Source organism: Hyla sarda, chromosome 6 (genome assembly GCF_029499605.1).
Source record: "Hyla sarda isolate aHylSar1 chromosome 6, aHylSar1.hap1, whole genome shotgun sequence".
Taxonomy (NCBI): Eukaryota; Metazoa; Chordata; class Amphibia; order Anura; family Hylidae; genus Hyla; species Hyla sarda.
The window spans coordinates 92,313,148-92,326,526 of NC_079194.1; the positions used below are offsets into that span (position 1 = coordinate 92,313,148).

General features: G+C 43.6%; 2 protein-coding genes across 4 annotated transcripts in view; one reads left to right on the forward strand and one right to left on the reverse strand.

The window, feature by feature from the left end:
- PDHB (pyruvate dehydrogenase E1 subunit beta) overlaps positions 1 to 13,379 on the reverse strand; it is a 26,139-nt gene continuing 12,760 nt past the window's right edge. The window contains exons 8-11 of one of the 2 annotated variants that reach the window (XM_056524479.1): positions 6,460 to 6,551; positions 5,477 to 5,618; positions 327 to 501; positions 1 to 229 (exon numbers count right to left, since the gene is read on the reverse strand). In XM_056524479.1, coding sequence (XP_056380454.1) covers positions 353 to 501; positions 5,477 to 5,618; positions 6,460 to 6,551 — 383 coding nt within the window. In that variant the 3' untranslated portion in view covers positions 1 to 229; positions 327 to 352. Of the gene's footprint in view, positions 502 to 5,476; positions 5,619 to 6,459; positions 6,552 to 13,379 lie in introns of both variants that reach the window. The other variant, XM_056524478.1, reaches the window with a different exon arrangement.
- Positions 7,690 to 13,374, forward strand: LOC130275879 (uncharacterized). 2 transcript variants are annotated; one of them, XM_056524468.1, is made up of 3 exons: positions 7,690 to 7,998; positions 8,076 to 8,199; positions 8,283 to 13,374. In XM_056524468.1, the coding sequence occupies exon 3, from the start codon at positions 10,506 to 10,508 to the stop codon at positions 12,543 to 12,545; it is 2,040 nt and encodes a 679-aa protein (XP_056380443.1). In that variant the 5' UTR covers positions 7,690 to 7,998; positions 8,076 to 8,199; positions 8,283 to 10,505; the 3' UTR covers positions 12,546 to 13,374. The 2 variants fall into 2 exon arrangements, with proteins under 2 accessions (XP_056380443.1, XP_056380444.1); XM_056524469.1 differs by having other exon boundaries at positions 7,690 to 7,994.

Below are 13,379 nucleotides of genomic sequence, written 5' to 3' on the forward strand. Positions count from 1 at the left end.
CTTATATGTATTTTAATTGTAACTGTGACTAAAAGATTTACATACTTTAATATAAAAATGTTTTGGTGTTTGGTGTCTATATTTGGGGTACATTTATTTTGTAACACTACACCTGTGGGTGTAGGTTGGTAGGTCTAGTATCCTACTTGTTCTCTATTTCTGGTGTATTGACAGAATATGATCAGAAGGCATCTAGGACAGATCATCTCCCTTGGTTGGAAGTCAGTTCCTAAACATGAAATGAAACAGCACATTAAAAAAATAAAAAACAAGAACACAATGGAGGAGACTGCTGTTCAGCCTTATGGTTTAAAAGGACATGTTACCTCTTAAGTGAAAAGTACTTGGATACCTAGATAACATTAAGTGTCTTTTTGACAGCAAATATAATGTCTTTCACTTGTGGTATGCAGTTCTCTTCTAGAATCTTGGCATAAGGCATGGGAACATCAGCTCCAGTCACACGGTACACAGGGGCATCTAGGTAATTGAATGCAGGTCCTGGCAGATACAAAAAGTAAAAACATAAATTAATTTAAATGAGGCTGAGCTGAAAGAAAAGTGTGGTGCTGTTACTGGAAATAAAGACTCATTTCTAATCCTGAAAAATCTCTTAAGGTAGCAATCACCTTTTGAAGTATATGGTGACTCTTGGCCATTTAGGCTAAAGGCACCGTACTTTTTATATGCTTTGATCCAGTACTCCTTACCAGCATAAATACCAGCATGAGAATGTAACTTTAAATGGGCACTCATTAAAACTAATTTTTGCTATTGAACTTATGGTAAATAAAAAATCTTTCTGATGTACTTTGTTAAATAAAAAAAAATAAAAAGATTTTTTGATGCTTACCGTAAAATCTCTCTCTCGAAGGATCCATTGGGGGACACAGACCATGGGTGTATGCTGCTGTCTCTAGGAGGTGTGACACTATGGCAATAAAAAAATTTGGCTCCTCCCAGCAGGATATACCATCCTCCAGGCCCTGGGCTAATCAGTTTTAATACCAGAGCAATAGGAGAAGACCGACAGGTCAAGGAAAAAACACAAACTGTCCGAGAACCAGAAGAAAAACATAACTGAATACACCCTCGGACAGAGAACCAAGAGAAACCCAAAAAGGGCGGGAGCTGTGTCCCCCAATGGATCCTTCAAGAAAGATATTACGGCAAGCATAAAAAAAAAATATCTCCTTTTCTCTATCGGCGCCATTGGGGAACACAGACCATGGGACGTACCAAAGCAGTCCCTTGGGTGGGTAAGGAATCAGACAGGAGGATGGTTGGACCACCGCCGCCTGCAACGTCCTACGGCCCAGAGTAGCATCTGGGATCTTCCCTTGCAACGGTAAACGCCGAAATAGCAGACCGGATCCACCGAAAAATGGTGGCTGTAAAAGCAGGTTGTCTATTACGACGACCTTCCGGAAAAACAAAAAAAGGGAGTCACACTGTGGAAAGGAAAGAGAGACAGAGATATGTCCTAACAGCCCTCACCACAACAGGTTGTGGAACAAACTCTTCCAGGGACGAGAAAGGGCCGGACAAAAGGACGGTAGGACGATCTCTCCCTTGAGTGAAAACGTCAAAACCCTCTTCAGGTAAGAAGGACAGACCTGGACGGAAAACAACTTTTCCTGGTATACAACCAGGAAGGGAGACGGCAGGAGAGAGCTACCAGCTCTGACACCCTCAAAACAGAGGTAAGAGCAATAAGGAACACCACCTTGCGGGGAAGGAGGCGAAGAAAAAAGTCCCCGAGAAGTACAAAAGGGGGCGCCTTGCAGGGCACCTAAGATCAAGAATAAGTCCCAAGGGAAGAAGGAGACTGAGAAGGAGGGACAGGTTGTGCCACTCCCGAACCAGGTTCGGACATGATAATTGAACGCCAGAGGATGTTGAAAAAAAGAACGGAAAGGGCCAAACATTCGACCCTTAAGGGAACTGAAAGCCTACCCTTGTGCCAGCCCCGACTGGAAGGGAAAGGGGTGGGGAAAATAAAACAACGACCGGAGAAAAAGGCCGAGTTTCACACCAACAAATAGACGACCGCCAGGTATGCAGAGGAAGGCTTGTGAGCCCTCAGCATGGTGCGAACCACTTGGGAAGAGAAACCGCAGGTCCTTAGAACCGCGGCCTCAACCGTCACGCTGTCCAAGTCAGAGGCGGTAAATAGAGAAAGCGCCGCGTCAAGTCGTTCAAGAACCCGACCACGACGACATACTATGCCCACCGAGGCCAGGCTGGGCCACGAGAATGGCGGGAACGCCCTACTGTGAATTTCCTGTGGACCCCGAAAAGAGAGGAAGGGGAGGAAACAGACAAGGTAGGGCAAAGACCGACCACTAAACAGATAAGGCAGGACAAAGCTCGACCAAGAGAGAGGAACGCTTCGGTTGTCGCGGGACAAGCAGAGGTCCATGCCAGGAGCGCCTCAGGAGTTTCAGATCACTGTAAACACCCCCGGATGTGGGGACCACTCGCCTTGGACGACTGAGGACCAGTCGAGAAGACCACATGTCAGGGACGGCCGGAATGAAAAAAGCAGATATGGCTGGAAACCCGAGTTCCGCCCAGAAGGGAATTTCCCCAAGAAGCAAGCAGAGAAAAAAAATTGCCCTAGGCCCCAACATGTTTAAGGGGAAAAGGGCTACTCGGGGAACCAGGGCCCCAGACCGTTCGGTCCCTGAAAACACCTCTCCAGCCCGACAGCCTGGCTGGGAGGGACAGGAAGGAGCGCCCCTGAAAAACAAAAAACAGGGGGGGGGGGGGGGGGGTTGAAACGAAGCCACCATAAGTTGGACCAACAAGACTGTCAAGAGAGAACGATCCTGCGGGCGAGAGACAATGGAGACCTGTCCCACCAAAAGAAAATCACCAGATGAAGAGGTCGATGATGAAACTGGGAAAATGGCATGGCCTTCACCAACAACCCAGGACATCCATGCAAAAGCGAATGGAAACTGGAGCAGGGTGCCAAAGTCATCGGACTCTTGATAAGAGAGTCAGCCAATTGTTCGGCGGAATCGAAAGCGGGCAGCGACCGAAATGAGACAAGGTCTGGAGGTTGAGACAGACTCTCCAGGATCTGGGCCCTGGCTGGAGCTCCGATCAGGAGGTCGTCCAAGTAAGGAATCACAGAAACCACTGTTGTCCGTAAAAGGGCCATCACAGGTGCTAGGACTTTGGTAAGTGTTCGCAGAGAGGTGGCCAGACTGAACTGGAGAGCCACAATAGAAAATGACCGTCCGGAACTGCAAAGCGGAGGTACCGCTGATGACCGGGAAACCATGAGATATGGAGGCAGGCATTCTTGATGTCCACCGAGGAAGAAAACTCCCCTTGAACCAAGGACGCCAGCACCTAACTGAGAGGCTCCATTCGGGATGAGAAAGCAGAAGATGCTGGCCGAGATACTCAAGAACCAAGAATGGGCGAACAAAAAACGCCTTTCTTGGGGACCACAAAGAGGTTGGAATAAACCTCAAAACGTTCCCCAGGAGGAACCAGGACAAAAAGGAGCTGGTCCAGACAGAAGAGTAAGAGGCGACCAACCACCCGAGCAAGGTCGGCGGGTGGGGGCGACCCTTCATGCTGAGGAAGGCCTACGGGTGCCTGATGGGGCCGCAAAACGGCCGAAACGGATAGCCGACCTCCGGGAGGAACGGGTCCAGAAGGAGGGAACCCTCTTCCCGTGAAGGCGCCTGGCTGGACCCTTTGTTGGTACCAAAGGTCCGCAGAACAGGAAGGCGGAGGACTTCCGATGGAAAGCAGTTATGTGAGCCTTATCCAGAGGAATAAAGAACTCCTTTCCGCCCAGCGCCTCACTTCCTGAAGGTGGTGTTGGGATGCCATGCCATATTAGCTCAGAGGCGGGTATATCCTGCTGGGAGGAGCCAACTTTATTGCCATAGTGTCACACCTCCTAGAGACAGCAGCATACACCCATGGTCTGTGTCCCCCAATGGAGCCGATAGAGAAAAAAAACGTTTTCTAAGTTTTAGAAAGCTGCCACTAGGTGTCTCCCTACTTGTCCAGAGCACATTTTCCATCATCCTCTTCCCAAACTTTGGACTCCTGCTGGCCTGGCAGAAGTCCAAAATCAGCAAATGCTGAGGGGGGGTGTGCAGCCTTAGCCAATCGTAGCTCATCTCACACAATGAAATGCTCTGGGCTGTGTGTAGCAGAGTGAGGGAGGAAGTTCTCCCCTGTATGGCTTCAGGTGATGTAACGCCTGCTGGGTAATGCCCCTTCCCAGTCTGTGAATCTGACCGAGACTGAGCAGAAAATACAGAGCGATATCAATGTAGAAAACTAAAAAATAAAGGCAAGGGGTGGTTTATCATGATTGGGGCAGTGAACTGGAAAGATTATAACATTTAACAAGAGCATTAGAGGTACTTCTTTAAGACAACACTTTGGCCTCTTCAAAAATAAAAATTATAAGTGATTAGCCATGTGGAGGGGCCCCTCTTTCTAGTTCCCCAGTTCACTGGCTATTGGTGTCCAATAGCCCAAAGGAAGCTTGGAAAACAAAATCAATTAAAAAATATTTTTTTTTAAACTAAAGTTTAGATCTGTGGAGCAGCTCCTTGAATGATGATGTGTGACTCTTTGGAAGGGAGTGTGTCACCATGCAGAACCTTTTTAAAGTCTTCTCTATTTTGAAAGGTAGCCATCATACACTGCTTAGGCTAGGATAACATATATCCGGCATGCGTAATCCCAGCCTAAATTTCTATGAACCTGATGCCAACATGCACCAGTTGTCATCCGTTGTGTAGCATCCGGCATCCATTTTTTTTCTGAACGCCGGACAAGGTAACGCAGCAAGGTGCATTCCCCTGTCCAGTGCCGGTCCGATGAGTTCAACCATCCGGCGGTCAAACAGACGCCGGATGATTGTGAACTGTCCCATTCAATGGGATCAGTTCTGCTATCAGTTTCCCTCTGGAGCACCCTGGACACCTGGTATATGTAAAGGAGGCCTAAGTGCTTCTGCTTATACCTTTTAGCACTAAGTGGGTCTCAGCTTACTGACTCCCATGATCAACATTTCTCATTTATTAGATGTCTTTTTAAAGTGGTAGGTACAGTGTACAATGACCCAGAATTTATGCCATCTTCATGCAACACCCCCTGGAATTGCTGATTTTAACCATAGATTTCACACTGAAAATCGACAAAATTAAAACAGTGTAACATTCCAAACAGAATCGAGGTCATGCTGTAAATTTCTAATCTGCGACAAGTCTGTTTGATTGGTCAAAGATTCATACTGCAGATGCGTCATGCACTATGACTTATATTGGGCGGGGGCTCGATACAATGTAAACAAACTACAGTCTAAGAATGCGCCACATTTATAAAAGTAGCTTAGGCTGTTTAGAAATCTGGCACATCTTTTGGCGTTTTATTAATTACCCCCACCCCCTGCTGTATATGAGATCTGTGTATACATTTTTTCCGTCCTTACCTTCCATAATCTTAGCGCAGATTTCAGCTCCTACTCCAAATTGCGGCCACCCTCCTTCTACAGTCACTAGATGGTTTGTCTTCACAACACTGGCTTCAATTGTTTCGGTATCCATTGGCCGTATTGTGCGCAGATTGATAACCTTTATAGAAGCATGAACAATACTTTAATCCACAGACAATTTAAAACTAATCTAGAATTGATGAAAGGCATGTATTAAATATATAGTCATGATTGACGTAGATGAGGCATAAAAATAAACTAAGCACACGCCCCCTGCCCACCGCCGATCCCCTGACCTGCCGGTGACTCCATGATGAAGTAAATAAAGCGTCCAGATTCCTGGTGAGTGCCGTCTTTGATTCCGTCTACACTTCTAGCCCTATACAGACTGAGCACCATCATCTGGCTTCTAGTGCACACAGTGTCCGCTGCCTCACACTTTGGCTACGTCAGCCAGTTTGAGCAGTGCCGGCATAATCCTCTCTATTTCACTTACACACCCCACCACCACCATATTCTTTACTAAATCCTGGTCTACAGTATAGTGCAGAAGTCTGCGCTATTCCATCTAGCAAACCCAGACATACCACCCGAATGCAGCCAAATTGACACTCTAGCCCAGTGTTTGCCAACCAGCGTGCCTCAGACTGTAACAAAACAACAACTCCCAGCATGTTAGGACAGCAGAAGACTATTCGGGCATGCTGGGAGTTGTTTTGCAACAGCTGGAGGCACACTGATTGGTAAACACTGCTCTCGCATCTGGGGTAAAGGGCCCTCAGTGCATATGGTAAATGTGCACTGTAAACACTGAACGAGCCTGAATAAAAGGAACAGTGCAAAGAGGGAATTTTCTTCTCGGCACAAACTGGTATGGATTAACCTTACAGATGAAAGAAATGAAGTCTTATTTGTTTAGGAAAAGGTCCGCATGTTGTTAAGGCACATACATGATACATTGTCAAGACTAAACCCTTTACCTCACAATCAATTCCTTCTTTGGACAGTATGTTGGCAGCCTCCAGACAATGACCGACAGATCGTGAATGGGAAACCACAGAGATCTGGCTTCCTGTTTTTTTGGGGGGAGGGGAGAAAAACAGACATTACATGTGTATACATATAACCTGTCTGCAAAGACAATTATTACATTTCAAGTTTGTCAGTTTTGGAAAACTCCAAAATGTCTTTCTGTTGATACAACCAAGAGTAAGTAAGAAGGAACCTGTCAGCACATCCATGCTGCCCTAACCATAGCTGGCGGAAACAGGCTGGAGTCCAAGCTTAAAGTCAAGTGTCTTCTTCTAGTGCAGGCATAGTCCGCAGTAACAAATGGATATGGCAGCACCCATCATATTTATTTATTTTTTAAGCCATGGACATTATAAAGAATTACATAATAGCGGCTGTATTACGGCATACTGCTTCTTCTGGCCATTGGACACATTCTTTTAGGATTCTGATTATAGGTGTAGATTTTATTACAAGACTGGAGGCTCCATTTTGCATCTCTTCTTTACTACTCAAAAAGGTATAGCAGCAATGAATAACATAAGGAATACAGGAAAGAAAAAAAAAAAATGTTAAAATATGCAAATAGGTAGGTAACAGGTAGCCAATCAGAGGCCAGCACAGGTGATATAAGGTATAACCAGGAGCATTACTTCCTCTTCTTTGCTGCTCCATGCTGCAGATAAGTTTACCATTACATTTTTTCTCCTCACATTCAATTTGCATAATTTTCTTATTTTAATGTTATATATTTTCATATTTTTTCTGTGTATTCTACCATATCTCCTTCTGCTTAGTACAATACCTTTCCCTCCATCTTGCTCTGTGCAGATATATATTTTTACCTCACTCTTATTTTTCATACCACACGGTTCATTCCCTGGTTTTTCACCATTTATTATATAATATAATATATAATATATAATATATAATATATAATATATAATATATAATATATAATATATAATATATAATATATAATATATAATATATAATATATAATATATAATATATAATATATAATATATAATATATAATATATAATATATAATATAATATATAATATATAATATATAATATATAATATACATATACATATACATATACATATACATATATACACACACACACACATATATATATATATATATATATATACATACATACATACAACCTTGTATGGAAAAAGGGGAATATGTTACACTGCCACTTGGTGATGTCTCAGGCCGGTGACAGTGTCTATTATGACATCACCGAGTTTCATACAAGGAATCATTGGTCAGGAGCTGTAGATCTCTTTGAGAGAGAAGTGATAGGAGAGAGAGCATTGCTCAATACTTTTTCGTGTGTTTTGTGCATTTTGAAAATGATTTTCCAATTATTTTTCATTGTGTGTTGGATGTGTGCTGTTAGTAGCCGTCCTCTGCCTCCAGTTGAGGAAAATACCATCATCCCTCATTCTGGACTTGATGTGCCCACAGACAGTGCCAAGGACCAGGGACTTGTGAGTAAGTATCCTCCTCGATGTGTATAGTAGGAAATAAGATAAATATCTGTTTTAATAACAAGATTTTGTGTTTTTTAGGAATCCGGAGATCAATATCTTCGCAAATTCAAGACCTAAGCGATCGCTTCCAGTATATCCCACGAAGCGTTATTATCGGCACTCCGTTCTTGATGCTGTTCCTGGCCCTGCTTTGCTGCTATAGGTATGTAATATTTCACATGAAATAAATACAGTTCACGCCCTCTCTCTATATCTAGTATAATAATAACATTGTGTTTTTTACAGCATCTGCCTGGATCCACCAGAGACCTGAGGAACATCCACCTCCTGAATGATCCCCCGGACATGACCTCGGCTGAGTTTTATTGACTATGATTCCCACCCGACCATGATGTGGCTTCATTCTGACTGATCTCCCGGTGACGACCCCTGGCTACGATGCTGAATTCTTTTAATAAAGAATTTTTTAGACCAATCAAATGGTTGTATTGATGTTTCTGCCTATTATGGCCTTCCTCAAAAAGTTCTATAACATATGTAGTAAAAATAATGAATGCACCTCTTCCATCCACACTGAATAATGTCATACACAGATTTGCGTATGGTCTCAACCTATTAGGCCTCTCCCTATGAGCCAGAAAGTCCTTCACAAAGTCCTTATTCTGGTAGACTCAGGCTATCCACGTGTTTACGCGATAACTGCGCGAGCTGGTTATCAGTTCGCGCTCTCAGCTGATCCCGCCCGCCGTTTGTAAAGTCAGTCAGCAGTCACTCCGCACCTCAGTCGGCAGATAATTGATAGTTTGTTTCAATTCGGTCATTTTGACATTTTTCCTCAGCCTCAGGCATTATTAGTAACACAGCACCATCTACTGGTGTTTTTCCTGTACTGTCCTATCTCCATTGCCCCTATTGTATATAGATATAACAGGTTAGATTTTAGAGTTATATTTTCCTCAGGTATTATATATTTCTATCTATATAATTTGCCTAATTTTGTAGTATTATGGCAAATGAGGATACCTCTAAGGTTTCTGAGACCACTAATTTTAACATGCCTGAGAGTAATGCCATTCAGTCCATGGTGGACTTATCCGTCCGTAAAGCCATGGCCTATATTCCAGATATTGTGGCTCAGTCTATGGCCCTAGTCATGTCTCATCAAAGACCTCATAAGTCTCCCAAAGCGGGACCCTCTACCCCGTCGGATCAATTTTGGTCTGCGGAGGACTCTACTTCTCAGCTAGCAAAAGGCTGGAGAAAATCTGGGAAGGCCTCCCATGAACGGCCTAAATTACCTACCGGTCCTCAGAAAACATAAGAAGCCTAAGATGGCCATGGACCAGGTCTCTCATACGGCTTTTACAAAAAGCAAGCATACTGATGCCAAAAAGGTGCATCCCATACCCTCTACCCGAGAGGAGATAGATAATATTCGGGCTCACAGAGTCTCCCACAGGAACAAACCTGACTCATATAATACTTCTCCTGACCAATCCTCATCTGAGGAGGGGGAGATTACGGAGGCTGAGTCAGACTCTGACTATGAGGACGTTTCTGATAATGAGGACACTGCATTAACCTCTGGAGGAACCTAAAACGGTCATTACTGACAGCTCGGGCATACCTTATTTTGACCCGAGTCTTCTCAAACACCCACGTTCTGGGGAATGGTCCCCTCACTCTAATGTATCCCAATTTTTGAGCCTATGGTTGAGAAAACCTTTAGATAAGGCTACTCGTAATAGGTTACGAGCTGAATGTCCGAGACCCATTATTCCACACAAATTATATGTCACTCCTGACATCGATCCCACCCTAGTAAAATTTTTAAATAAATCTGGGAAGAATCCCAAGAAAGGGGTGGATCGGTCATTCCGTACCATCCAAGATCGTTTTTTAGATCTATTAGGCCCCTTAACTAAGATCTTAAACTGAAGAGGCAAGTTCATCAGGCAATCCTGTGAACTTGGACACCCTTAAAGGGTGGGCTCAAAGAGCCCTTTGCATATATGGAGGAATAAATTCCACTATTTGTACGGAACGCAAAAGATCTATACTTTTAAAATTAGATCCTCAACTCATTAACTTAGCCTCATCTGAGCCTGACTCCCCTACGGAGGGCTTACTTTTCGGAGACACCTTCATTAAGGAAATAAATAAGTATGTCTCCCTATTCTCGTCTCTGGACAAGGCACAGACTTCCCTCAAAAAAGTCTTCCAGCCCCGTGTTTTTCCCAAGGCTGGGAAAAGAAGGGGCAATTTTCCCAGCCAACATGTCCAAGACAGACGATATTCCCGTGCCCCTCCAAAACCAGACAGATTTTCAAATCCCACCACTTCCTACCAACCCAACCCCTTCTTCCCCACAAGAGGAAGACCCTGGAGAGCCAGAGGACACCGCGGCTACCCTAGATCCAGACCCAATGCAGGTAAGTCTACAATTGATACCTTCTTTCCCACTTCCATTAGGAGGAAGGATTACATATTTTTCCCCTTGTTTGGGCAATGATAACCACAGATTCTTGGGTCCTGAACACCATTCTAGGTTATCAAATAGAATTCATGTGTCCTCCACATCAAACCCTGAATCCTCAACCAATTTACTTGTCAGAAGACAACAAAAATCTCATAGACATGGAAATCAAGGAACTAAGTTCCAAGAATGCAATTATACAAATACCTTCTCATACTTCGGGTTTTCTGAGCAACCTGTTTTTAGTAAAAAAGAAAGATGGCGGTTACAGGCCTGTAATAAATTTAAAAACCCTCAACAACTATGTTTGTTATCATCACTTCAAGATGGAGGGCATACATCTATTGAGAGATCTGCTCTTACCAGAGGATTGGTTAGCAAAGATAGATCTCAAAGATGCTTACCTGACGGTACCCATGCATCATCTCTCTCAACCATACCTCCAATTTTTATGGAAGGATCAAAAGTGGCAGTTCACCAGCCTGCCCTTTGGCCTCTCTTCCGCCCCTTGGTGTTTCACCAAACTTCTCAGGCCGGTTGTAGCACTTCTAAGAGCCCGTGGTGTCCGTCTCATTATTTACTTGGACGACATCCTTCTCATGGCTCAATCTCTATCCCGGATACACCTACACATTCAATGGACTTTGTCTCTATTTTCCAATCTAGGCTTTATTATCAACATGGAGAAATCAATCCTTTCTCCCTCGAAGGAATTAGAATTCCTGGGATTTCTTATAAATACCCAATCGGCTCTCCTCAGTCTTCCCTCAAGAAGATTGAAAACCATTCGGAGAGAGATTTATTCCATTCTGAACAAGGAGATGGTTTCCCTTCGTTCAATTGCCCGAGTGGTGGGCCTTCTTTCTGCCTCCATTCAGGCAATCTTCCCAGCTCCATTACACTATCGAGCCCTTCAACGTCTGAAGGCTCAGCATCTTCGAGAAGGTCTTGGATATGAAGACGAGATAGCATTAACCCCAGATACCAAAGAAGAGCTTCTTTGGTGGCTAAAACATCTTCAGGATTGGAACGGGAAGGCTATTTTCAATTCAGTCCCGGATCTGATCATAGAATCAGATGCCAGTCTTACAGGTTGGGGAGCTCGATGCGGCTCCTCGTCAACAGGAGGAAAGTGGTCTCCAGAAGAGACCATGTTACACATCAATTGTCTCGAGTTATTAGCTGGTTTCTTCGCCCTGAAGAGTTTTGCGAAGACCAGGTCAAATTGTTGCATCCTCTTACGGATGGACAATATCTCCGCAGTTCAGTATATCAACAAACTGGGAGGTACCAAGTCTCTACCCCTGGCCAATATCGCAAAAGATTTTTTGGCATTATTGTCTTCACAGAGACATCACCATCAAAGCAGAATACTTACCTGGACTTTCCAACACCATTGCGGACTGGAACTCTCGTTTCTTCAAAGATTCCAGCGATTGGCAATTGAATCCCAAAATATTCAACTGCATCAACTCTCTTTGGGGTCCTTTATATCTGGATCTCTTCGCATCCCGTCTGAATCGCCAGGTCCATCGCTTTTACAGTGGGCGTCCGGATCCAGAAGCGGAGGGTATAGATGCCCTTCTCCAACATTGGCCCCCGGACAACCTCTACGCGTTTCCTCCTTTTATTCTGATTTCGAGAGTTCTTCTACTCATCAAATCTCTGAAATCAACTGTGGTTCTGATAACCCCTTGGTGGCCAACCCAATCGTGGTTCCCCCAAATTTTGGAAATGATTATAGACTTCCCTCGTCTACTCCCATCTCACCCGTTTCTACTTCAGGATTCCTTAGGGAATCCTCATCCTCTCATAACCTCCAACAGTCTTCAATTGATAGCTTGGTTTGTTTCGGGTCAACAGACTCGGATTTCGGACTTTCTAATACATCTAGAGAGATACTCTCGGACGCTTGGGCCCCAGGTACCAGATCTGCTTACAGATCAGCCTGGAAAGTTTGGTCTTATTGGTGCATGCAACGGGATCTGGATCCCGTTCATGCATCTCTAGAACACATTATAAAATTTTTTGTCTTCATCTTTCGATCTTGGAAAAGCGTATCGTACCATTAACGTCTACAGATCTGCCATTTCTTTCTATCATTCTCCTATTAATTCTATTTCGGTAGGCAGACATCCCTTAGTCTGTAGATTAATGAAGGGTATTAAATTCAGACGTCCTTCTTTACCCAGGTATCATTCTACCTGGGATGTTAATTTACTCTTACAATACATTATCTCTCTAGGGGATAACGAGTCTCTCTCCCTTAAATTGCTTTCTTTTAAACTCACTGCGTTATTATGTCTTATATCTTTAAAACGAGTCTCAGATGTCAGAGCCCTTGACATTTCTCATAAACAATACTTACCTAATGGGGTTCGTTTTTCTATATATAGACGGACTAAGACCACACTACATTCGGTATTCTATCCTTTTCCTCAACAAAAATATCTTTGTGTGGTTTCTTGTCTTCAAATCTATGAACTACGAACTGCTTCCCTTCGCAACCCCTCTGATTCTCAACTACTGATTTCTTTCTGTAAACCTTACCGCCCTGTTTCTTCTCCCTCTTTAGCCAGATGGATGAAACAGATTATGCAATTAGCGGGTATTGACATTTCCGTTTTTAGGGCTCATTCTGCTAGAGGAGCCATGTCTACTAAATTACAACAAGCTGGAGTATCTTTATCAGATATCCTTAAAGCTGCTAATTGGTCTTCTGAATCAACTTTTAAGACGTTTTATTTTAGACCAGATCCTCATGTTTCTACTGCAATTCTCTGATTAGTTATTTATATGGAATTGTATTTGAATTCATTGTCTGTTAGCTTTAAACTTACAAAATGGAGCCTCCAGTCTTGTAATAAAATTTGAAATTTTCCTAGTCCTTATGACGGAAAATATGG